Here is a 24,350-nt window from a genome sequence, read left to right on the forward strand (position 1 = left end):
TGGCACCCCAGGGGCAGGGGTGTTGACAGGTTGCTATGATGCAGCACTCCTGTTTTTCAGAAACGGAAAGAGAAAAAGATTACTTATCATCATGAGCAACTTCCTGGTAACTGTGGACAAAAGCATCTCAATTCTTGTCACAGGATCTAGTTCTAGCTGTTGAAGTTGTGGGTAGCGGCCCCTGTCTCTCTCACCAAGGAGAGGGCCGTCAGAGTCACGGTTCACCTGCAGACCTGCACCCCGGGATCCTGAGCCTCTTGTGAGTCAGAGGCCCTGGGTGTTGTCCACACTGCTGGCCAGCCACAGCCCCAGGGGAAATGGTGTGGACTGTGTGCATGCCTCCTTTGTGCACACTGGAAATAGATGTGGCTTATCCACTGTCTCTTGGGGATTGTCCGGTTAGCATTTCTAGTGGAACCAAGCCAGGTTATGATTCCATAGCAATGGAAATTGAATTTTAACATGTAGGTGTGCCACTTAACCCGTCTCCTCTTGTCTACTTTGGGATCTGCTTTAAAGAGAAATCACCAACCCCTTTTAATGCAGAAAATGTTATATGTAATGCAGTAAAACTGTTACAAATGATGTGATGTCTTTTTCTCCCTTTTAGTGAGTGCTTCAGTTCTATGTGCATTTTACTGTGCCCTACTTCTTTTCAGGGCTTGGGCTGATGTTTGTGCCTTTCTAGAAGAATGACCTTTCACAGTTCTTGCCTTTGAGCAGAGGGGACACCCCTTTCTGTTCCTGTCCCGGCCCCCTCCCTACCTTCTCCCTTCAATAGGCCTTTCCTCCACACTCTGACCCTGGAAACCCCTGGACAGGTGAGAGGCCCATCTGCTTTCCTTCCATCCTTCCTTCTAGATACTTTAAAAATAGCTTTAGCGAGACACAATGGGGTAGTAGTTGAAAGGGTGTGTGAATTCAGTCCCCAGGGAACTTAAGGCTGCCCTATGTGTCAGAGCCGGCTCCGTGGTCAGTGTGTGATTGGGGGTTCCCAGTTTGCGTGACCCCATGCTTTCAGTGGCCATTTAACACAGACGGCCAGCATTACCCTAAGAATCCTGTGTTAGGGACTTTGATCTTGGGTGGGCAGCGGCAGGGCCTGGGAGCTGCACTCCCAGCCAGAAACAGTTGCACTTCGATAGCACTTCCCAGGGTGGTGATTAAACACAGACAAAAGCTGAGGATTTATGCTGCAGCACGAGGCTGGCAAGTACAGAAGCCATTATGTTTGTAGCAAGAGGGCTGGGGAGCCCTGTCAAGTCTGGCCTGGAGGTGGAAGGCCCCTTCAGTGATTCTCACCCTGCTGGGCTTCGGCCAGGAGTGCACAGACTGTGTCTCAAACAGGAACGAGCAGAGGATTAGACAGCTGGAGTCTACTGCATCGGCCCAGGGGGGCTGGGGCTGGGGCTGGGCTGCGGTGGCCACTCGACCAATTGAGGAAGTTAATAAGCTGGTATGTTTTCACTCTGGGAGTAGAGAACACCCCAGACACAGGGCTCCCATTTGTTCCTGGAGGCCACTGAAATGTTTCTCCGGCGTCACTCTGTATCCCCGCCCTACCCCGCTCTACTTTCTCAGGGAGCAGCCAGCCTCTGCATTTAAAAGTATCCATCCTAGCGTTGTCTTGCGTTTCCTCTTGAATGGTGTGGTTTGGCAGTGGTTCCCGAGCTGCCTCACATCGCCTCTGTTCTGGTGTTTTTGGCTCAGGCTCATCCAACCAGCGTTCGAGCCTGTCGGGTCCCACTGTATTAGGTGCCAGGCAAAGGCTGAGCCCCTGGTCAGCCTGCTCGGGTCCACTGTGTGCTGTCAGCCACGGTGGCTGTTGCGGGCCAAGAAAAATGATGCAGGCCCAGGAGCGGCCTCCTGGGTCGGCCAGGTGTGCCAGCTTACGATTCCCAGGCCCCAGGGACCGCCCACATCTGCTGAGCTTGCCACCTCATCTGCCTATAAAGAGGTGCTGCATAGATTCCTAAGTCCTCACAGGTGATTGCACTTTTGAGCCAGAGATCTAGATCCCTCTTGAGATTTCCACATTCTCCTGCTGAATGTTGGACATTTTTTAGGCACTGTTTTAGGAGACTGTGCAGATGAACAAAATAAACACTGGTCAAAGTCTAAATACTTACCAGAGGGCTAATTTAATCATATTATGATAAATATACTTAATGGATATTAATTTTTGTATTAATATGAAAAGTAGTAGCAAGTAAAACAAAAGCAGATCACAGACTGTATATATGTTATGATTGCAACTGTGTTCCCAAAGAAAAATAGGGGAAGGAAAAACCCCAAAATACTAACATTTATTATCTTGAGGGAATGGGAAATACAGGTGATTTCTTTTTTATCGTTTTTATATTTCCTTATTTTCTACAGTGAACATGTTTTTAATAGAAGTATAGTTGACACATAATCTTACATTAATTTCAGGTGTACAACTTAGTGACTTAACATTTATGTACATTATAAAATGATCACTATAACTCTAATTACCATCTGTTACCAAAGTTTATTATTGACTATAATCACTATGCTGTACCTTGACATCCCTGTGACTTGTTTATACCTCTTAGTCCGCTTCACATATTTCCCACAACCACCATTTTGTTCTCTGTATCCCTGAGTCCATTTGTCTTGTGTTTTTTAGATTCCACATACAAATGAACTCATATGATATTTTTATTTCTGACTTATTTCCTTTAGCATAGTACCCTGTAGGTCCATCTATGTTGTCACAAGTGGCACGATTTTCTTTCTTATGGCTGAGTAATATTCGTTTGTATATATATACCACATCTTCTTTATCCATTCATCTTTTGATACACACTTAGGTTGCTTCCATATCCTGGCTATTATAAATAATGCTACAGTGAACATACAGATGTATGTATCTTTTCAAATTGTTTTTTTCATTTTCTTTGGATAAATTTCCAGAAGTGGGATTACTGGATCATGCGGTGGTTCTATTTTTAATTTTTTGAGGAGCTGCCACACTGTTTTCCAGAGTGGCTCCATCAGTCTACATTCCTACCAACAGTGTATGAGGATTCCTTTTCTCCTCACCAACATTTATTGCTTCTTGTGTTTTGTTTTTAGCCATTCTGACAGAAAGTGGTACCTCATTGTGGTTTTGATTTGCATTTCCCTCAAGATTACTGATGTTGAGCATCTTTTCATGTGTTTGTTTGTCATCTGTATGTCTTCTTTGGAAAACTGTCTATTCAGGTCTTCTGTCCATTTTTTAATCAGATCATTTGATGTTTTTTAGTGTTGAGTTGTATGAGCTCTTTATATATTTTGGATATTAATCCCTTACTGGATAGATCACTTGCAAATATCTTCTCCCATTCAGCAAGTTACCTTTTCATTGTGTTGATGGTGTCCTTTGCTGTACAAAAAAGGTTTTTGGTTTGATAGTCCCATTTATTTTTGCTTTCATTGCCCTTGCCTGAGGAGACAAATCCAAAATAACATTGCTAAGACCAGTGTCCAAGATTTTACTGTTTTAAGAGTCTTATAGTTTTAGGTCTACATCTCCGTCTTTAATCCATTTTGAGTTAATTTTTGTAAATGGTGTAAGAAAGTGGTAGTTTGATTATTTTGCATGTAGATTTATTGTATTGCATTATATTTATTGACTCCTTTGTCATAGATTCATTGAACATATCAGTATGGTTTTATTTCTGGCCTCTGTTCCATTGACCTCTGTTTTGTTTTGTTTTTTTTTCCTTTTTGCCAATATCATACTGTTTTGATTACTTGTAGGTTTGTAGTACAGTTTGAAATCAGGGAACATGCTGCTTCACACTTTGTTTTTATTTCTCAAGATTATTGTTGCTATTTAGGGTCTTTTATGGTGGCTCCATACAAATTTTAGGACTATTTGTTCTAGTTCTGTGTAAAATAATGTTGGCATTTTGATGGGAATTGTATTGAATCTATAGATTAGTTAGTATGGACATTTTAACAATATAAATTCTTCCAGTCAGTGAGGATGGAATATCATTCCATTTATTTGTGTCATCTTCAGTTTCTTTCATCGGTGTCTCATAGTTTTCAGAGTACAGGTCTTTCACTCTGGTTACATTTTTTTCCCCCCTAGGTATGTTATTTTTTTTGATGCAGTTGTAAATGGGATTGCTTTCTTCTCTTTCTGGTATTTCATTATTAGAAAAGCACAACCAATTTCTGTATATTGTATCCTGCAACTGAATTTGTTTATTCTAATAGTTTTTTGGTGGAGTCTTTAGAGACTTCTTAGTATCATGTCATCCATAAATAGTGACAGTTTAACTTCTTCCTTGCCAATTGGATGCCTTTTCTTTCTTTTTCTCCCCTGATTGCTAGGACTAAGCTAGAACTTACAGTACTATGTTGAATAAGATAGTGGCAAGAGTGGCCATCCTTGTCTTGTTCCTGATGTTAGAGGAAAAGCTTTCAGCTTTTACTGTTGAATACGTTAGCTGTACATTTTGCATATATGGTCTCTATTATGTTAAAGTGTGTTTCCTCTCTAGCCACTTTGTCATAAATGGATGTTGAATTTTGCCAGAGGTTTTTTTTTGCATCTACTGAGATTATCATATGATTTTTATCCTCATGTTGTTAATGTGGTGTATCATGTTGGTTGATCTGTGTATGTTGAACCATCCTTGCATCCCTGGAATAAATCACTCTTGATCATGGTGTATGATCCTTTTCACATACTTTTTAATTCAATTTGTTAACATTTTGTTGAGGATTTTTGCATCTGTTGTTGATCATGAATATTGACATGTTATTTTATTTTTTTAATTTTTTTTTTGGTAGTGTCCTTGGTTTTGTTATCAAGGCAATGCCAGCCTTGTACAATGAATTTGGAAGTGTTCCTTCCTCTTCAATTTCTTTAACAATTGTTTGAGAAGTATAGGTTAACTCTTTTAAAAATGTTTGGTAGAATTTGCCTGTGAAGCTGTCTAGGCCTGGACTTTCGTTTGTTGAGAAATTTTTATTACTGATTCAATTTCATTATTGGTAATTGGTCTGTTCAGATTTTCTATATCTTCCTGATTCAGTTTTGGAAGATTATATGTTTCGAGGAATCTATTCATTTCTTCTAGATTGTTCAGTTTGTTGGCATACAAGTTTTCACAGTTGTCTCTTACAATCTTTAGTATTTCTCTAGTATCAGTTATAACTTCTCTTTCATTTCCTATTTTATTTGGAACCTCTTTTTTCCTCAATGAGTCTGACTGAAGGTTTGCCAATTTGGCTTATCTTTTCAGAGAAATAGCTCTTGGTTTCATTTATCTTTTCTATTTTTCTTGTTTTGTTTTTTGGTGTCTATTCATTTCCACTCTGATCTTTATTATTTCCTTGCTTCTACTAAGCTTGGGCTTTGCTTGTTCTTTTTCTAGATCCTTTAGGTGTAAGGTTAGTTTGAAACTTTTCTTGTTTCTTGATGTGGGCCTGGATTGCTGTAAACTTCCCTCTTACGACATTTGCTTGTGCTGTATTCCATAGATTTTGGAATGTATGTTTCCATTTTCATTTGCCTCAAGGTATTTTTATTATTGCATCTTTGATTTCTTTGTTGACCCATTGGCTGTTCAGTAGCATGTTGTTTAGCCTCCATGTTTCTGTGTTTTCCAGTTTTTTTTCCTTGAAATCAGTATCCTTGAAATACAGTCATGGTCAGAAAAGATGTTTGATACAATTTCAGTCCTCTTAAATTTATCAAGACTTGTTTTGTGGCCTCACATGTGATCTGTCCTGGAGACTGTTCCATGTGCACTTGAAGAAAATATGTATTCTGCTGTTTTGGGGTGGTAGGTGTCCATCTGGTCTATTGTGTGATTTAAGGCTACTGTTTCCTTATTGATTTTCTGTCTGAGTGATCTTTCCATTGATGTAAGTGAGGTGTTACAGTTCCTTACTATTATTGTACAGTTGACCCTTGAACAACACAGGTTTGAACTATGTGAGTCCACTTACACACAGGTTTTTTTTCAACATATATTAGAAAGTTTTTATTTTGTAAATATAATTTTTTTCACAATGTCTTTATTTTTGCTGTATACATATAACAGTGTTTTGTATAAGACAGTATTAATATAGGTACTGACAGATGATACTTGTAAATGTACATTAACTTATGGTATTGATAAGTACAGTAATATATTTCTCTTATGATTTTCTTAATAACATTTTCTTTCCTCTAGTTTATTGTAAATATATCTAACATACAAAATATAATACTTTATAATATAAAAGTATATAATATATCTAACATACAAAATGTGTTAACAACTGTTTATGTTTTCAGTAAGGCTTCTGGTTTACAGTAAGCTGTTAGTACTTAAGGTTTGTGGAGTCGAGAGTTATATGTGGTTTTTGACTGCACAGGTGATCAGCACCCTTAAGCTCTGTGTTGTTCAAGAGCCTGATGTATTACTGTTAATTACTCCCTTTGTGTTAATATTTGCTTTGTATATTCAGGTGCTCCTGTATTGGGTGCAAAGATACTATAATTGTTTTGTCATCTTGTTGGACTGATCCCTTTACCATTATGTAGTGCCCTTCTTTGTCTTATGGTCTTTGTTTTCAAATCTATTTTGTCTGATATAATCATTGGTACCCCAGCTTTCTTTTCATTCCCATTTACATAGAATGTCTTTTTCCATCCCTTCACTTTCAATCTTTGTGTGTCTTTATGTCTGAAATGAGTCTCTTGTAAGGTAGCAAATGTGGGTCCTGGGCTTGGGGAGGAGGGTTGTTGTTGTTTTGTTTTGTTTTTTTAATTCATTCAGCCACCTGATGTTCTTTGCATGGAACATTTAATTCATTTACATTTAAAGTAATTACTGGTAGGTATGTACTTATTGCCATTTTATTAGTTGCTGGTTGTTTTTGTAGTTCTTTTCTATTCCTTTCTTCTTCTCTTGTTCTCTTCCCTTGTGGTTTGATGACTTTTAGTGTTATGTTTGAATTTCTTTTTCTTTTTATTGTGTGTGCCTAGTACAGGTTTTGGTGTATGGTTACCATGAGGTTCATAATATAATACCCTACGTATATGGCAGTCTGTTTTAAGTTAATGGTCACCTAAGTTCAAATACATTCTACAAGCACTATGGTTTTCCTCCCCTTTCCATTGTTTTGATGTCATATTTTCAGTCTTTTTGTATATTGCTTAACTAATTTTTATAGATTAGCTGATTTTACTTTTGTCTTTTAACCTTCATACTACCTTTACTGTATGTTTGCTTTGATCAGAGATTTTTTCCTTTCACAGTTCTCTTATAGTTGTGGCCTTTCCTTTTTTGTTTCCAAAAGCCCCTGTAACATTTCTTCTAAAGCTGGTTTAGTGGTGATGAACTCCTTTAGCTTTTGTTTCTCAGAAACTCTCTCTCCTTAATTCCAAATGATAACCTTGCCAGGTAGATTTGTGGTTGTAGGTTTTTTCCTTTCAGCACTTTGAATATATCGTGCCACTCCCTCCTGGCCTACCAGATTTCTGTGGAAAAATCAGCTAATGGTCTTACGGGGTTTCCCTTGTCCATAACTAGGTGCTTTCCTTTTGCTGCTTTTAGGATTCTTTTTTTCTTTTTGCTGCTCATCTCAGGGGACTTCCACTACCCTGTCTTCCAGATGCCGATTCATATTTGCTCTCGATTCCTTCTACTGTATTTTTCGTTTCATTTATTGTATTCAGCTCTCATTGGCTCTTTTTCATATTTTCTCTTTGTTGGAGTTCTCACTGTATTCATTTTTCTCCCAAGTTTGGTAAGCATCTTTATGGCTGTGACCTTGAACTATTTGTCAGGTAGATTGCTGACCTCCATTCTGTTTAGTTCTTTTTTTGAGGTTTGTCTTGTTCTTTTGTTTGGAACATATTCCTCGGTCTCCTCGTTTTGCCCGACTCTCTGTATTTGTTTCTATGTACTAAGCAGATCAGCGACATTGCCCAGTCTTGAGGAATGATCTTATGTAGAAGGTATGTGCTGATCCCGACTACTCCCCAGGGGTGGTGCACAGGAGCTGCTTGGAGGGGCACCTCAGGGGAACATCTGGGTGGGTTGAGCAGTGCTTGCAGGGTAGATGGAGAGTATCAGAGATGGTGCCCACCAGTGCTTCCATTGCACGAGAAAGTTCCCACAAATCCATGCACCTCTGGCACATACCCTAAGGGTAGTCAATAAATCTCCTCCTTATATGGCCCAAGCACTTTTTTTTTTTTTAACCTTTGTTTATTTTTGAGAGAGAAAGAGAGAATGCAAGCAGGGAAGGGGCAGAAAGAGGGAGACACAGAATCCAAAGCAGGCTCTAGGCTCTGAGCTGTCAGCACAGAGCCCGAACTCACAGGCTTGAACTCACGAACCGCGATACCATGACCTGAGCCAAAGTCGGACTCTCAACCTACTGAGCCACCTGGGCGCCCCAGCCTGGCACTTTTCAAACGGCTGCCCCTGAGCTGGGTGTCAGAGTGAGTTTGTACTCCAACCTTTTAAGAGCAGAACCTCATTTCCTGTAGCCCTTGTGCTCTCCTGGAGCTAAAGCCTGCTGATTTTTAAAGGCACACGTTACTGGGGGGCTCATCTTCCCAGTACAGGTCCCCGGGGCAGCAGTGCCTGACGAGCCTGAATCCTAAACTCCTCAGGGGGGACCTCTGCATTGATTTCCCTCCTACTTGTGGACTGCCACGCCAGGCATGTGGGTCCTGACTAGACCACGTCTCTGCCCCTCCTGCCCACCTCACTTTAGGTCTTTAGTTGTGGAAGAGCTGTTCTGCTAGTCTTCAGGTTGTCCTCAGAGACGATTGTTCTGGATGTGGTTGTAGTTTTGGTGTGTCCTTGGGAGGAGACAAATTCAGGATCTTCTTACTCTGCCATTTTCATCCTATCCCCCCAACATGTATTTACTCATATAATTAGAAACAATGTTTTGCAGTTTCAGAAATTTAAGAAATTTCTAATCTAAGAAGTAGATGAGAGAAATTCTTCAGACTTGCTTTTCTGCCTTACACATTGTTCCGTTATCCCTATGCTGCTGATGCTCCACTAAGAAGTTTGTTGAAGGCAGGGAAAGTTCTTATCTGTTTTTGAGCCCTTCTCCCTCAATGCCTCACCCATTTTCTGGCTGAAAAAATAGTTGAAAAGTTGGTTGGACGCATATATAGTCCGTGTTTTTCTAAGAGCAGAGACAGGTTTTCTCTAAGCAGCCAGGCCTGTGTAGCAGTAGCCAGAGGGGTGCCCTGCGGGGGGGGGGCTTCTAGGAAGACCCACCAAAGACACCGCTCAGCCACAGTCACCATGAGTATTCTGATAGCTGAGCGGATGGTGCACGGACTGTTGTCGCCACGGTAAATATTTGTGGTTTGTCTTTGTCCAGACTGGGGAAACCTTTGAGCCCTGCAGAGATACAAAGCATCTTCCCCTTCATTTGCTTTGCCCTGTGTGCTAATTATTGACGAGCTCTGTATTTCTGGGAGGAATGGCTCCTGGCTGGCCTGTCCTGAGCCCGAATGTTCATAAGGAACATCCAGTGCTCAGTCTCCTGCGGCACCTCCTTCACCTCTGCCAGCAGTCAGTACTAACAGGGGAGCCCACACCCCACCCCTGCAGTTGACACTAGAAAAACAAGAGGAAGGAAGAAAACTACCCTAGGAAATGCCTTCTTTAAAAATGTATTCCTTTCTTCCCCAACTTTGATAAGCTTGGGGATTTGTTGGTGTTATTTATTTTTTTAGGTAGAAAAATACACCATTAACTATTCATTATCATAGCCAGATTTGGGTCTAGCTCCACCAGTAGGGGATAAACGTGGCATGGCAGAGGCCCCTGTGGATTATGATTTATGTTTTTAGTTATTTTCCCTTTTGTAACTTACTATGGGGCCACTTTCTTGCCCCCCGGAAATCATAATTGCCAGCAGGCTGAGCTTTCTGGACTTCATCTCAGTGCAGTGGTTACATCCCTCAGCCTGTGCTGCCCCTGCCTTCAACAGAATAATAGCACCTCAACTAATTTATGCAGTGGGCGTGAAGCAGAGCTGGCCCTGGCCCTCTGACTCTTGGCGGCAGGGGCCCTGTGAGTCCTCAGCTCCCAGCTCCTCCCAGCCTCTCCCGGCCACGTGGTTTGAGTCCATGAGTGGGAAGGGCCCACTGTCCCCCCGTCTCAGGCTCTGTTCTGTGGGAACACCTCAGCCTGGGTAGACTGTCCAGGTGCTTCAGGAGAGACAGGGAATTCCCATAGGGCAGGCCCACACATCTGGGAATTCACTGAATCCGCTCTACCTCAGCTCTGCTTGTCCTGGCCGCGGCAGGTGGAGCAGGTCCTCACTTCTCCGTCCCTCTCTCCCTCCTCTGGCCCGTAGGTGTTTGAGGAATTGTGGAGGAGTAAAGGGAAGACTCCATCACAGATTGTTTCAGAAAGGAAGCTTGAACTGATGCAGGATGAAGAGGCACTGGAACGGGTGTGCCACACCGTGATGGAGGGGCATCCTCAAGTGGTAATTAATGGTCACCACAGGGTGGAGAGGGTCTACTCTCCTGGTCAGGCCAGGAGCCTCTCCACTGCTCCCTTTCACCGCCCAGAGGCACTTCCTAATTAGGGCCGGCCCAGCTTGCTCAGCAGTTCCCTAAAACACTTCATCCGTTTTTAGCTAAGGTCAAGAGCTGAAATTTGGTGAATATTAGAAAAATACCACATTTCCCAGAAGGAAAATCCACCCCTGGAGTTTCATCTCATGCAGTTCGGTTTACAGGGGTGTTTATTGGGCTCACCGGATCCAAGTTTTGACCTCCCAGCACGGCACCCTCTCCCAGGGCGGGCACTTTGAGTCTGTTACCGCTCACTCTGCTTTATAAGGAGACTGCTCACTAACAAGCCAGCAGGCATGACTGCAGAAAGGGAAGAAAGATGGGCAAACACTTTAGCTCCATGCCTAAAAGAGGTGAGAAGAAAGGCAGAAAGGGAAATTACTTGTAAATTATGGAGAAAATCCTTGACAGGAGCGTAGCTGAAAACCAAGTCATTCTGTGTTCTGAGCACAGAACAAAATATAAAAGCGAAAATGAGTGCCATCCCTTCCTCCCCAAGTCTAATCGTACTGTCTAGAGATTTTTTAGTGGGTAAAAAATTGCTAGCATCTCTTTCAGAATAATACCCACCCACCCATCGGCTTGCCGGGGACACTAACAGCTCTGAAAAGAGCTCTCGATAAGGAAAATGAGCTTGCGCTGGGTCCAGCAATCTCTGTCTTCCTGCCTCATCTGTAGTGACTGATAAAGACACACTTTCAGTTTCGGACTCGTCCTGCGGCACTGAGTACAGATGCCCACAGACGTTATTACCCATCAAGATGCCGCAGAGCCGGAGCTCGGGGCGGGTGGCCCTGACAGTCAGTGGCTACTTGATAGGAAGCTGGCGCCTCCTTCTTTTGTTGTCCCCATCCTGCCCACCACAGTGCACTCCCCAACCCCCGTGCTCCAGGACAGCTGCCATTTTTCGGATTTGTCTTCTGACAAACACGTGTCCTTGGCAGGCAGTGGGGGAGAAGGAAAGCCGGGCATCTCCGTGCCTGCTAACCATGGGAGGATTAGAGAAGGACCTCACTCTGACTAGACTAGATCGTTCATCTAGGGTTACTCACCCCAAGACTGAGAAGCTCTGTGTCACTGGGGCACCCAGGAGAGCACCCTCGTTCCTGCACTCCAGCTCCCTTGCTGTGGACAGTCCCTTGTCATGCACACAGCCCTCTCCTTGTCCGCTTTAATCAGGGAGCACAGTGGCAGACATCCCTGTGATGGGAGCCTAGAAACCTCCTCAGAAGTTCACACCTCCCCCCTTTCCTTTTCTCATTTTATATCTAATCCTAACAGGAAAACAAAAGAAATGAAGTTTAAGTGTCAGCAAACATAAACCTTAATTTAGCATTTTTAAGTATGCATATCATTATTTTCTCCTCTAAAACAGTTTCTATCTATCTTTAAAGGTAATGGACATGAAGAGGGGAAACCCCAGAGCCATAAACAAACTGATTGGGTTGGTACGAAAAGTAACTCACAACCGAGCAGATCCTACGGTGATAAAGGAGATCCTGGAGAAGCAGTTGTCCTCATGAGATGTTCTGGGTCCGTCTCTGCCTGAGGGACAGCAGAGCGGCCATGACTGAGAACCTGAGCCCGTGAAACCTGACATCCAGGGTCTCAACCTGCTGGCGCCTCCCAGTCTCCAGCCCCAGCTAGAGCTGTAGGCCACCCAGGGCCAGACCCGACTCTGCCCTGGGATGCTACCTGCACAGACCAGCAGCGACAGCCCCGTTTGCCTCATTGACGTGGAAGTGGTTCCAGGATGGCCGCAGTGGTGCTGAAGGAATAGCACATTCCAGGCCTTAGTAATTCTAAACTAAGTGAAACACACGGTTTCAAGTGCTGTCACTGTTCTAAGAAAACTTCCCATCCCGCACTTCTTTAACAAGTATTTCTGAGTAAGTTCCAAAAGCCAGGCACTGCTCTAGGTGCCAGGCATGAGCAGTGGTCAAGAGGGACCATGGTCTGGATGCAGTATTTTAGACCTGAAAGTAGATGAGTGGAGATAAAAACCACAACAGGACAGACATGCCAAACACACTTTTGTCTAGACAGGCCCTGCGGGGCTGGGAAGGAGGGCATTAGTCTCACTAGCCCGCACTCATCCACGGAGTAAAAGTGACATTGCCCACCTGCTCAGCTCCCCAGGGATTGCCGGGAGGTCTGACAGTAAATGAAACATTATTTGTAATAAACAAAAAAAAAAAGTTTTCAAATAAATTTAATGAACAAAATATATACTGAAATATCACATAAAAAATTAACTTACACGTCAAAGATTGTGCAGCTGACAAGGACCCCCGCCCACCCCACCCTCAAGCCGAAAAAAGATTAAAACAAAAAATGTAACATTAAATTGATTTGTTTTCCCTGGAAAGAATAAGATTATAAACTAGTACATCAAAATCTTGACCTTTAGCAGTAATTGTGGTGCAGTTAACAACCTCTCCGTGAAGGCTGGGTCGCCTTCACCCCTGTTCTCGTGACAGTAATGCGGCTTCTGTGTAACGCACCGGAGCACCCCTGTGTGCGCTGCGTGCCTTTGTTACCTCTGACTCATGGTGCTCAAAGACCACTTTCACAAATGCTATCTTGTAACGTGTCAAACCGTGGCATAAGAGAACAGGCTCTTCGGAGGCTCTGATTTTACACTGGCTTCTCCAGCGTACCAAGAAGAGTCCAAGCATTGCCGTCATGAACGGTGGCAGCTGGGGAACCAGAGAGAAGCAGACTTTCCCCATCGCCAGGGTGACCATGAGTGGTGCCCCAGGTGCTGGCAGTTGCTCAGGACTTCCCTAAGCATCCCCCTTACCCAGCCAAAAGAGCAGGGACAGAAAGGAAACCAGACAAGCAAGAAGAGGTAAGGTTTTTAAAAAATTGTGACAGAATGGCTCAGAATTGTGCGAGAATGTGTTACCTCACGCAGCAACCACGTGCCTGCTCCGCGTGCATTCTGTTCCAACACTGACGACCTACTGGACCTAGAAGTAGAATATTCTCTTTTCTAGAGAGAGAGGCTGAGTCCAACTTCTCTCTGCACTTTGCAAGTCTGAATTACAAATGGGGCAGGACAGCCTGAGCCTGGATTCTGGCAGGATGGTTTTCTCAGGAATAATACGGTTCAGTTTTGTCTTAAAAACTCCCATTTTCACCAAAGGTCTGGCTTCTGGGTAATCAAACATTACAAAAGATGATACTGGAGGATCTTTCCAGGCCCTTTTAAATCAAGGCCTTGCTAAAATGGGTGATGGGGGTGGGGAGGCAGCCAGATGAAGACAAATCGCCAAAATTATGTCCAGTGTAGACTGTATTATGGACTGATCATTTCCAGAGAAAAATGCCATGGAGACACCTGATCTTTATAGTGCTGTCTACCTCTGACAATTGCCCGTGGTCTTGAATGCCCACTTCTGAAATCCCGAGAATTAGTTATAACTGCTAATAGAAAAAGAATCAAAACACAGCTCAGATTATCTTACTCGGAACCTGACTATATATTCAAAAGACCTATTTGCATAACAGTCAGAAACTCACAAAGTATGGCTCTATTCTAAACAGGTCTCAAGTACAGTTTTAAATACATCTTTGCATGAGTGAGAATTTAGTCTGGTTCGTTGCTGTTCCAACGAAAATCTCATGAAGATGTGTGAGTTGGTGTCATGTGAAGCCATTGCCATCTGTCATTGGAATCCACACACCTGTAGGCTGGGAAGGAAATGTACTGGAAAACTGGCTCATCCCCAGGATGGCATGAACCAACTGGACCTGGTCATGCCCAAACCATGTGTTCTGTTGGTTGACAGGGAAGTTGGTTGGTTGGTTGGCTGGCTGGTTCTGGCAGAAAGGAAGCTCAGCCTCAACACTTAGCATGGTACCTGGCACAGAGTAACTTTAGCGAATGCTGATTAAGTTTATAAAACCAAATTAGTGGACAGCCTTTTAGAATGAGAGGCTGGTGCTGCCCACAAGTAGGCTTTGAATTCTGGACATGAGTCTAGGAAGGAGCTTCTTGACTCTGTCCAGGCATATGCACCAAGGTGAACTTCTGTTCCTGTCTCTTAAAGTATACATGCCTCAGAAAAAAGCTAATCATTATAACAAGTTTAGCATGTTTTAGCTGAGCTTATACACACACACACACACACACACACGCCCCTCTTTTCTAATTATTGCTTATCTGCAAGAAGGCTATGAAATTTTTGAAAGTACACACCCTCCTGGAGCTTTGAGTTAGTTCAGTACACAGCTTATGGGAATAACCCACAATTCATACTGTGTTTTTCATTTCTACTGAATTTGCTGCATTTCAAGGACTCTACCGAGTGTTGCGGGGGCAAAACACTATCTCAAAGGTCATGTTATTTATCCATTACCAAAAGCAGCGTGGAAATGGCGGCCATGCTTCTCTGGCAGATTTCAGACAAATGTATTCATGGATTATTTGAACACGGATGACCCTAAATTGAAAGATGGCTAGAATGTGATTGAAATCCTCTCTCCTTGCCTCCCTTAATCAAATAATTTAGCAAAAAGCATTTAAGATCAACACTAAATTCCCCCTTAAAATATCTCCAGGCCAAAAAGGGGCCTTGTTACAAGCCTTCTGCAGACTCGTCCCAATAAAAAGTCCGTAGACACACTCAGAAGCACAGACTTCTGCAGCCTCAGCTCCGTGAAATTTATAATCTGGCCTGAGAGTTTCTATCACCCTTGTCAGGTTCTGAAATGACATAGTAAATCTAAGCTCCCCAAAAGATGCCTGAAATACATATCGAATGCATACTGACAGAGCTTATTGGCAGTCTTGTAACCGGTGTGGCTGACAATGAGTTAGGTTTACTCTCATGTCATAAGACAGGAACAAAATTCACAATGACCCAATGGGATGGGAAGGGTCAGTTCTAGCCAAAATCATCATCTGTCTTCAGATCCAAAGTGCAGAGCCAAAGAACTGAAGACTTACGCCACCCCCGCCCCCAACCCTGTCCCTGTCTTCTTCCCCATAGAACGTCACCAAAAACCTTTCATGAAAGCCCTGTTTATCCACTTAACGAGCTGCCAGGATAATCTGTCCTCCAAAACAAGTAATGGCCTAATAAATGCCTGAGCGTGGGGAAGATTTACTGAGGCAAAATTATCCCGAAAACAATTCTTAGTCTTCCGAGAGCTCTTCCTAAAGCATTAGGTTTATGATGGTCATTCAAAAAGGAAAAAAAGAGTCCACTCCATTTTCTTACAATGTTTCCTCAATGATGTGATTTAAGGGTGGAGTATACACTGGTCTGACGGTGTTCTAAGCTGTGATTTGATGGAGAATTAGTGTCGCGTGATTTATAGAATGATGGCTGAAGCGAGAGGGGCCTGAGAATATCTTCTCAATGACTTAAAGCTGGTGTGGCCTCAGCCCCCAGAGGACCGCTGCCTCCAGGAAAAGCCAACACTGCAGAGCTGGCTGAGCTTCGCAGCAAGCCACAAATTACACTGGTCTGGGCCAGTGGCTTGAAGTAGCACGTGCAGTAATAGCTGTCCTGCAATAAAGCGTTTCATAAAAATGGCAAGCTTGACAGCCACTTCCGTAAACACAGGACTGGTAATGAGCAATTAAACTGTACTGCCCTTAAATGAGAGCTGTAGCTGATGCTGCACATCCTTAACCTCACACCAGTGACACGGCCCACCCCAGCCAGGGCAGCGCTTCCCTCACGAACCTAGACACGCCCGATCCCGATTCCAAATGAGCGGTGCTTCCACGGCGCAGAACCTCCAACCAGATCTGGACGTCAACCCACATGGCCGTGGCATCCCAGCCGATTCGGAGACCATTGTCAACCCTGACTACCACTGGCCACCCAAACTGAACAGGCAACCCAAATATTCTCGTATCCTGTTTCTGGAGTCTATTTGTAAGAGGATGCTCTCCCCATAATTCCAAAGCTCTGTGAGGTCTTTCTTAATGGACTGAAAACCAACAATTATGTATGACCTAAATCAAAGGCACTTGCTGAGCAAAAGGTACTCCCGAGGACCCAAAAAAGAACTGAATGCATCCTCCCTACATGTGACAGAGACCTCAGTTCCAAGCCATCAATACATCAAAGTATTTTCCAAGCCAGTACTGGGTAAAGAGGGGAGAATTCCAGAATTCCTTTAAATACTGAGGAAAGGAAGTTATCTATTAATAAAGGAAATCACATCTCTTTAATTGGTTACTCTGGCACCCCCCTTTCATGGCTGGGAAATTGTTTATACCCCAAAAGCTGTACGTTAGCCTAAATTCACCTGGAATTTGTTTACAATTTTTAAAATTTAGTTGGTTGTTTCTAAAGATCTATTTTAAATATCCCAGTGCACACATATACTTTGAATCATAAAATTCACTCCATCTGGAACTTTACCTCAGACCCTGCACTGGGAATTGAAAGGCATGTGTGATGTTCCAGGAATCCTCAAGTTGTTTTCACTGCCCAGGACCATTAGGCTAGACACAGGGACTCCGGTCTCAGGCCTGCAGCAAAGGGTTTGTGCCCACTGTGCCTGCCAACAGGTAGCACAGCATCTGAGTGGGAGCCTGTCGTATGGAGCAGGGACCACACTCTCGGACCACATTTTAAAGCACGCCAAATATCTTTACAAATTTTCCCTACATTACAAAAAAGAATTTCTGCAGGCCCCACTGACTATGATTTTTACCATGATTTTTTCCCACCAAGGAATTACCATTGTCACCCACCTACGGTACAGTGTCTCCATATCTTCCTAGATCAAAGTTCATTCCTCCAATCCCCCCTCCCCCCCCCCACCATATTTGCTTTTCTCTCATTTATAGCCTCAGGACTCTGCTGTTTTTCCTCTGGTATGTCCACACTATTGCCACAACCATCCTTACCTAAGCTACCTGGCTGTTTCACTCCACCGTGTGGATTTTCCAGTTCTCTATAATACATTTCCAAGTCAGATTTCTGACTTCATTTTGAAAACCCCTGAACACAATACTGTGGAGGAGGCCTATAATGGATGCAGAAAGATGAACCAGTTTCCAATTCCAAATAGGGTTATCATGTGAGTTTGCTACCGGCACCCCACCAAGGGAGCTAATTTTACTGTCTCCCACCCCCGACACTGATCATCTCTGCCCTCCTTTAAGGTAAGTCTAGTTCAGTACCTATTTTTAAAAATGCTAAGAGGCACAAAAGCAATCTCTTTCCAAAAGGGTACCCTCTACAAAGGGGACTACAATGGTCTATAATAAAGCAATATGGACTGAAGAATCAACACCATCACCAGATAATGGAGAGAAGTGTAAATCAAGCCAAAAAGCCAATGAATACACTTTCCAGGTATGACTGCAGCATTTTCTGTACCTGTTCAGTCCAAACTGGGAGGTAAATACTTGTCCAAAACGAAGCTAGAGGATAATAAATTACAGCTTACATTCCATCTTCCTGTTCCTCTTTCTTAATCTACCTTGAGCCACCTTCTTTTCCAGTGGAGACCTGGGGGTTTGCGAATACAAGGCTGTGCCAGGAAGCCAGGCCAGTCCGCTGGGCCTCATACATTCCTGCGGCTGTACCACAGGTGGGCAAGCCATTTTCCAAGACAGACAAATGTGAAGTCAGAAACATACAATAGGTCGACATCTTTGGTTTCTTGCTTAGACTTAGAAACACTGTGAGGCTGGCCGCTGAGAGCCTCCTTGCCCAGGCCAGGTCTCCTGGGGTCCACATTCCATGGGCTGGCTAGCTCTCAATACAAAGCTGCTTCAAGAACCGTGAAACACTGAAGGGCAGCCTCTGCTCTGCAAGGTCTCAGATGGGATTCTTTCCTCCACTGCCCTCCTCTGCTACGGGCCTGATTAAAATCATACCAGTCCTCCTGAGGCACCACCGCCAGACCTGTGGCTGCCCCCAGGGCTCAGCAGCGATGCCCACGAAGAAAACAAGAACTGGGAAGAACCGGGACTTCCCGTTTCCCCCCAAACAGGGAGGCCCACCCTTGTTATGTGCTCCTCCCCTGCTCAAAATAGAGGGGAGTGGAACCGAATGTCCACAAATATCAGCTGTTCATGGTCTCGTTTTTTAGCAGACAGTTCTTGTGTGTGTTTCTCCCTCTTTGGTGGTTTAAGGAGACCGGTGGCGCTAAGTATAATTATGCCTGGAGCAGGCTGCAAAGCAGCACAGAGGCACTAATACATCGTGTGGGGGCCTTCTAATGAACCCCATTACTCAGAAGGCAGCATTTCTGTGTGTAGTGAGTCACCAGCAGGCACTTGGCTTCGCAGGGCTTCCTGTGACCCGTCTGCATTTACATTCCAGGTCCCAAAGTGTACAGTGCTTGTTTCTCTACAAAGTGCAACATATTAGAAAAAGCAAACAGGATCTAAAATAATTGCCAATGTTTTTATAGATTTCATTTAGTTCACCTTTATCCTTTCCCCTGCCCCATACTCCTCCCTACCCCCACAAAACCCACTGTGAAATAGCTTCACAAAATCTTTTATAAAACACAAAACAATGATACCCGAGTATATGATACCCCACTTTCTCCATCAAACTTCTAAAAACCAATGTAACCGTTTGCCTATGTAGATTTCATTTTGCGCAAATCTTACTAAAATAAAACTATTTCCAGTGTTTAGGAAGTGATACACTGATTAAAGAAAGCTCTCAAGCAACAAGAAAATTTCCCTGCATTCCAAATTATCCACAACATCTGACTTCCCAGGCAAACAGCTGAAACCAATGGATTTGCCTGCAACATAAGGCAACACATGTTGGGCAGAGTGCAAATCTTGGAAGTAAGATGCAAAGGGACACATGATACATGCTTGTGTGATAGAGGAAAGCGGGGCCCCATCTTTATTCTTCCCTTTTAGAAAAGGGAAACCAAAATGCAGAAGGCAACAGGAACAGATGTTCATTCATGTGCTATTTGAAGAGCTGAGCCTTCTAACCCGGGGTACTTCCAGAAATCATGGAACCCCAGTATTTGCTTGGTGTGATCTAAGCTCTAAGCTGCAAGATAAGTGACTCAAAGGGATGGGAGAATACCAAAAAATTGAGGAGTAAAAAAGAAAAGAAAACCTGCCCAAGGAGTTACCAGCTTATGAGACTTACATTCTAGAGGAGGTGGAAAGACCCGGCTAGAGAAAGAGGAGGTACACAGAAAATTTCCCTCCCCACAAATCAAGTATTGTCAGGAAATATCAAAGTAGAAATTTTTGTAAGCAGCTTTGCATTTAACATTCAGTCAAGACGCTAAAACCTTAAAAACAAGAACCTCTATTAAAAAAAAAAAACTAACAACAGGAGTCCTCAAAGTCACCCAGGATCTTGTAGCACAGGATGGAGTGTTCCTGGGCCAAGGCAGCCAGTTCCTTCAGGAACTCTGGGAAGAGGGCAGCGGCCAGCATGGTGTTCCTCACCGGCAGGGGCAGGCTTGGGGGCACCCCAGCCACCTTGGCTCTGTTTGTCAGGAAGGGCTGAAGCACTCTTGGGGGACCATCCAAAAGGTTCTTGCCAATTCCTGTCCTGGAAGCATCTTGAATGGGATCTGAAAGCAGAAAGAAAACTGTCAGGGCGACCCTCCACAGGCCTTTATGTCCACCCTCTTAAGTATGTGTGTTTGAGGGGAGGGGGCTGGTGGACTGTCTCGTCGTGGGTTCAGTTCCTAGAACCGAAGTCCGAAGACACAGCCCTTGAACATATACCTTCTCCGCCCCGTGGTGCACACACACACGTGGCTGGGTTGCTGTCCAGCAGATAACCTCCAGCACAAGGTATGTGATGGCGAGAGTTTTATCCCAAATCCTGTGTAAGGAACTTCGTGCAGCAATTGTGGCAACCCTCCATGCCCAGGACATCCTACCAAGTGAAGACTTAACTCACCACGTGTTATCTGGGGACGTCCAGAGGCTCCACCTGCTCTCCTGGTGTTGGGGGAACCATCCTACCTTTACCAATTAAAGCAGAGCTGCAGGAGGCAAGCTGGGCTAACCAAGCCACTCCTTGCTCTCTGTAGCTCCGGCCTCAAGGGCTCCCTGAGGACCCCCAGCTCCTGGCTGGGATCTCCAGCCTTTTTTGAAGAATAGAATGGAAGAAGCCTTTTAAAGGTTGGAAATAACGGAGGGGAAGCTGGGTGCTAGGAAGACCGACCAGATTGAGAACTTCCCACCACCATGGGCATCTAGTGGCAGCAAGTGGCTTAGAAGCCTCCATCTAAGAAGGGTTTTCAGGGGTTTCAATCTCAGCTTCAGTAACACGGGTCCAGGATGAGATGAGCCCAAACTTGAACATATTCAAATGATTTGCATTTCCACATCAAATCAGTTTTACTAATTAAAATGGTTCAACTTTCCCCACTATTTAATTCTTAAATATCTCCAGCCTTCATATATTTATAGGAATTATTTATGCGTCCGTCTGCCCCTACTCAAATAGGCTCACTACTCTTTATAAATCATTATATTCAAGTTCTTCATTATTTTGGCTGCTTTTTAGAATTCAGTCCCATTTTTCAACACTTCTCAGAGTGTCGCTTAACTACAGTACTAAAAATTCTTGACATTTATAGTACTTTCCACATCTCACTACTATAGTCTTTAGTGTGAAAAAAAAAATCCTCTGCTTTACTGCTTTAAATATCTTTTAGATTAGAGTTTATCACACTTCATTCCATGAAGAACTGGAAAAGTTGTATAGGATCTGTCTGCTGCCACCTTTCAGCAGAAACACACAACATGTCCGGAGAAGAAAGTGAGGACAAAAGTGTTGAGATCACTGAGGTCCGTGGCCAGCCATGGAGACCACCCCCTGGGACCCTCACGGGAGTCCTCCAGCACCGCAGCTCTTCAAAGGGTCCAGCAAAACTCACAAAGGAAGCTGGACTGGCTACGAGTGAGGAATGGGACACCCATAGACAGTAATCCCAGGCCAAGACCTGCACAATCCATGGAATTCTCTTCCCCATATCTCTGCTCCTCTAGATCTCACTAGCCTCAAGAGACCCCAGTGCAGTGGTTAAGAAGAGCACACACTCTGCCACTTAGTGGCTGAGTGACATCAGGGAGGTTGCTTCACCTCTCTGTACTTTAATGTCCTCATGTGTCAAAAGCTCACAGAGTTGTAAGGATTAAGTGAGTCAATAGGAAACTCAACCCCCAGAACACAAATAATCCAATTAAATATGGGCAAAAGACCTGAATAATGAGACCACAATGAAACTTCACTTTGCAACTGTCTGCATGGCTAAAATCAGAAACAAGAAATGACAGGTGTTGGCGAGGGTGTGGAGAAAAAGGAACCCTATTGCACTGTTTGGTGGGAATGCAAAGTGGTGCAGCTACTGTGTAAAACAGTATGGAGGTTCCTCAATAAAATTAAAAATAGAATTATCGTATGATCCAGTAATTCTACTTCTGGGTATTTACCCAAAAAGAACAAAAACACTAATTTGAAAGATCTATGCAGCCCTCTGCTGCATCATTATTTACAAGAGCCAAGATACAGAAGTAACCTAAATGTCCATCAATGGATGAGTGGATAAGAAGATATAGTACATATATAATGGAATATTACTCAGCCATAAAAAAAAACGAGCTCTTGCCTTTTGCAAAACGTGGACGAACCTGGAGAGTATTCTGCTAAGTGAAATAAGTCAGACAGAAAAAGACAAATGCCGTATGATTTCACTTACATGTGAAATTTAAGAAACAACACAAATGAACAAAGAAAAACAAACAAACAAAAAAAGACTCTTAAATATAGAGAACAAACTGATGGTCACCAGAGGAGGGATGGGTAGGGAGACGGGTGAAACAGATGAAGAGGATTAAGAGGTATAAACTTCTAGTTATAAGACGAAAAGTAAAGCAGAGGGAATATAGTCAATAACACTGTAATGATGTTGTTTGGTGACAGGTGGTGACTACACTTACCGTGATGAGCACTGAGTAATGCATAGAATTGTTGAATCAATGTTGTACACTGAAAACTAATATTGTATGTTAATTATACCTCAATAAATCAACAAACAAGAGGTAAAAAAAAAAAAAAAAAAAAAAAGAGCCACTAGGCATAATGTACACAGGGACCTTTTGATGGGTCATCCATCATATCATCAGCAATTCAGCTGCCACTGACTTCACAGACTTCCTGTTTCCTGCCCCAGATGTCGTTCCCTGCTCTAGCCTCCCACCCCATTTTATTAACCAGCAAAGGCCAATGTGGCGCTTTAACCTTGTATTGTTTGTTTTTCCTCCTCTATCAGACCTTGAGTTTTCTGAGAGCTGAGCCCCTAGGCGATGTGTCCTTCACAACACCCAACCCACTTCGTTATTCATAGCAGAAGCTAATAAACATTCGCTGAATGAACGAATGAGGGAAGGAACTGACCAACATCAGCTCTTCCCTACAACTGATCTCCCTGGATGGTTCATTTTCCTCATCTCCATCTTTCTCTTTCAAATTCACTCCTCCTTCCTCCCAAAAAAGGGTTTTTGTGGTTCATTATTCTAGCTTCATCCATGAATTCAAAAAGTGTCATGACTTTAAAAAAGTGTCATCACCAAGGCTCATTTACCCACTTGAATCCAAGAATCAAAATTGTCTTCACTAATAAGGCAGCAGCAGGAGCGTGCCCAGTGAGGGAGACCTAAGATTTGCAGGGAAACCTTCCCAGCAGGCTGTGCTGTTAGCACGGGAGTGGCCTCTCAGAGTGTCACAAAGCTCCATCAAGCTCTCAGTTCAAAAGCAAGGAGAACTAAATTATGGTTCCTACCTGGCAACTAGCTTATCATATAACGTCTCTGTTTCCTTTTCTGTAAAATGGAAATACCACCCACCTGACCTCCCTCCCTCCCAGAACTCATGATCAGTGAAAGGACTCTGAAGATAACTAAATACAAGCAAATACAACCTCTGTGGTTTGGAAAGTATTTGAGGGGAAGTGGCTGATCCCAGAGATCAACAGTCTCAAGGATGACAAAGTGACAGCTGGCATAGGAAGTCTGTCCCTATTTGAAGCCATTAGTGAGGAGGCTCGTTTTTTTGTTTTATTTTTTTTTAATGTTCTAATTTATATTTGAGAGGGAGAGAAAGTGCAAATGGGGGAGGGGTAGAAAGAGAGGGAGACATAGAATCCGAAGAAGGATCCAGGCTCTGAGCTGTCAGCACAGAGCCCAACACAGGGCTCGACCCACAAACTGTGAGATCATGACCTGGGCCAAAGTCAGACACTTAATGGCTGAGCCACCCAGGCACCCTTTTGGCTCATTTTTTACAGGGCTGTCAGGAGGCCAAGGGAGTAGAGCACCTGCATGATGGGGGAACTCGCTGCAGGCACCCGAGTTCTACCCATCATCAGAGGACTCAGCAAGCACGCACAAGCACCTAAAGAAAAAGGCAGGGAAGAAGAGAAGTATAAATAAATGTCAGAATCGGGAGTGGTTTTCTGAAATGCTGCCCTGGGTCTGAAAAGCTGCAACAGAGGGTTTTCAAGACTAATACTGGCAAGATTTAAAAGTTAGGTAAGAAATCTGTTACAAGCTCCTCCCACCCACCACGTCCACAGTGCTAGACAAAGTACACAGCTCACAAACATGGAAAACCCCAGTGTCTGGCCCATTACCATGACGCTCGAGCTCCTGGATTCAACTCATTTAGAGGCAATCGCATCACACTCAATGCTTTGGTGGTCAGCTTTGTGCACGGGGACAGACACCTTTCTCATTCTGTGAGAAAGTTTAGAGACTTTTTAAGTTGAGAGGAGGGTGTCACTTTGCCAA

At 43.6% G+C, this 24,350-nt stretch overlaps 2 protein-coding genes across 5 annotated transcripts in view; one reads left to right on the forward strand and one right to left on the reverse strand.

The window, feature by feature from the left end:
- Positions 1 to 18,007, forward strand: part of GATB (glutamyl-tRNA amidotransferase subunit B) — an 89,037-nt gene extending 71,030 nt beyond the window's left edge. For 3 of the 4 annotated variants that reach the window (XM_043567501.1, XM_043567502.1, XM_043567509.1), the window contains 2 exons: positions 10,354 to 10,488; positions 11,974 to 18,007. In XM_043567501.1, the coding sequence (XP_043423436.1) occupies positions 10,354 to 10,488; positions 11,974 to 12,102 (264 nt within the window). In that variant the 3' untranslated portion in view covers positions 12,103 to 18,007. The remainder of the gene's footprint in view (positions 1 to 10,353; positions 10,489 to 11,973) is intronic. The other variant, XM_043567503.1, reaches the window with a different exon arrangement.
- A 1,380-nt stretch (positions 18,008 to 19,387) lies between these two features.
- FHIP1A (FHF complex subunit HOOK interacting protein 1A) overlaps positions 19,388 to 24,350 on the reverse strand; it is a 243,846-nt gene continuing 238,883 nt past the window's right edge. The window contains exon 13 of the mRNA XM_043567500.1: positions 19,388 to 20,119. Coding sequence (XP_043423435.1) covers positions 19,866 to 20,119 — 254 coding nt within the window. The 3' untranslated portion in view covers positions 19,388 to 19,865. The remainder of the gene's footprint in view (positions 20,120 to 24,350) is intronic.

The sequence above is a fragment of the Prionailurus bengalensis genome, chromosome B1, assembly GCF_016509475.1.
Source record: "Prionailurus bengalensis isolate Pbe53 chromosome B1, Fcat_Pben_1.1_paternal_pri, whole genome shotgun sequence".
Taxonomy (NCBI): Eukaryota; Metazoa; Chordata; class Mammalia; order Carnivora; family Felidae; genus Prionailurus; species Prionailurus bengalensis.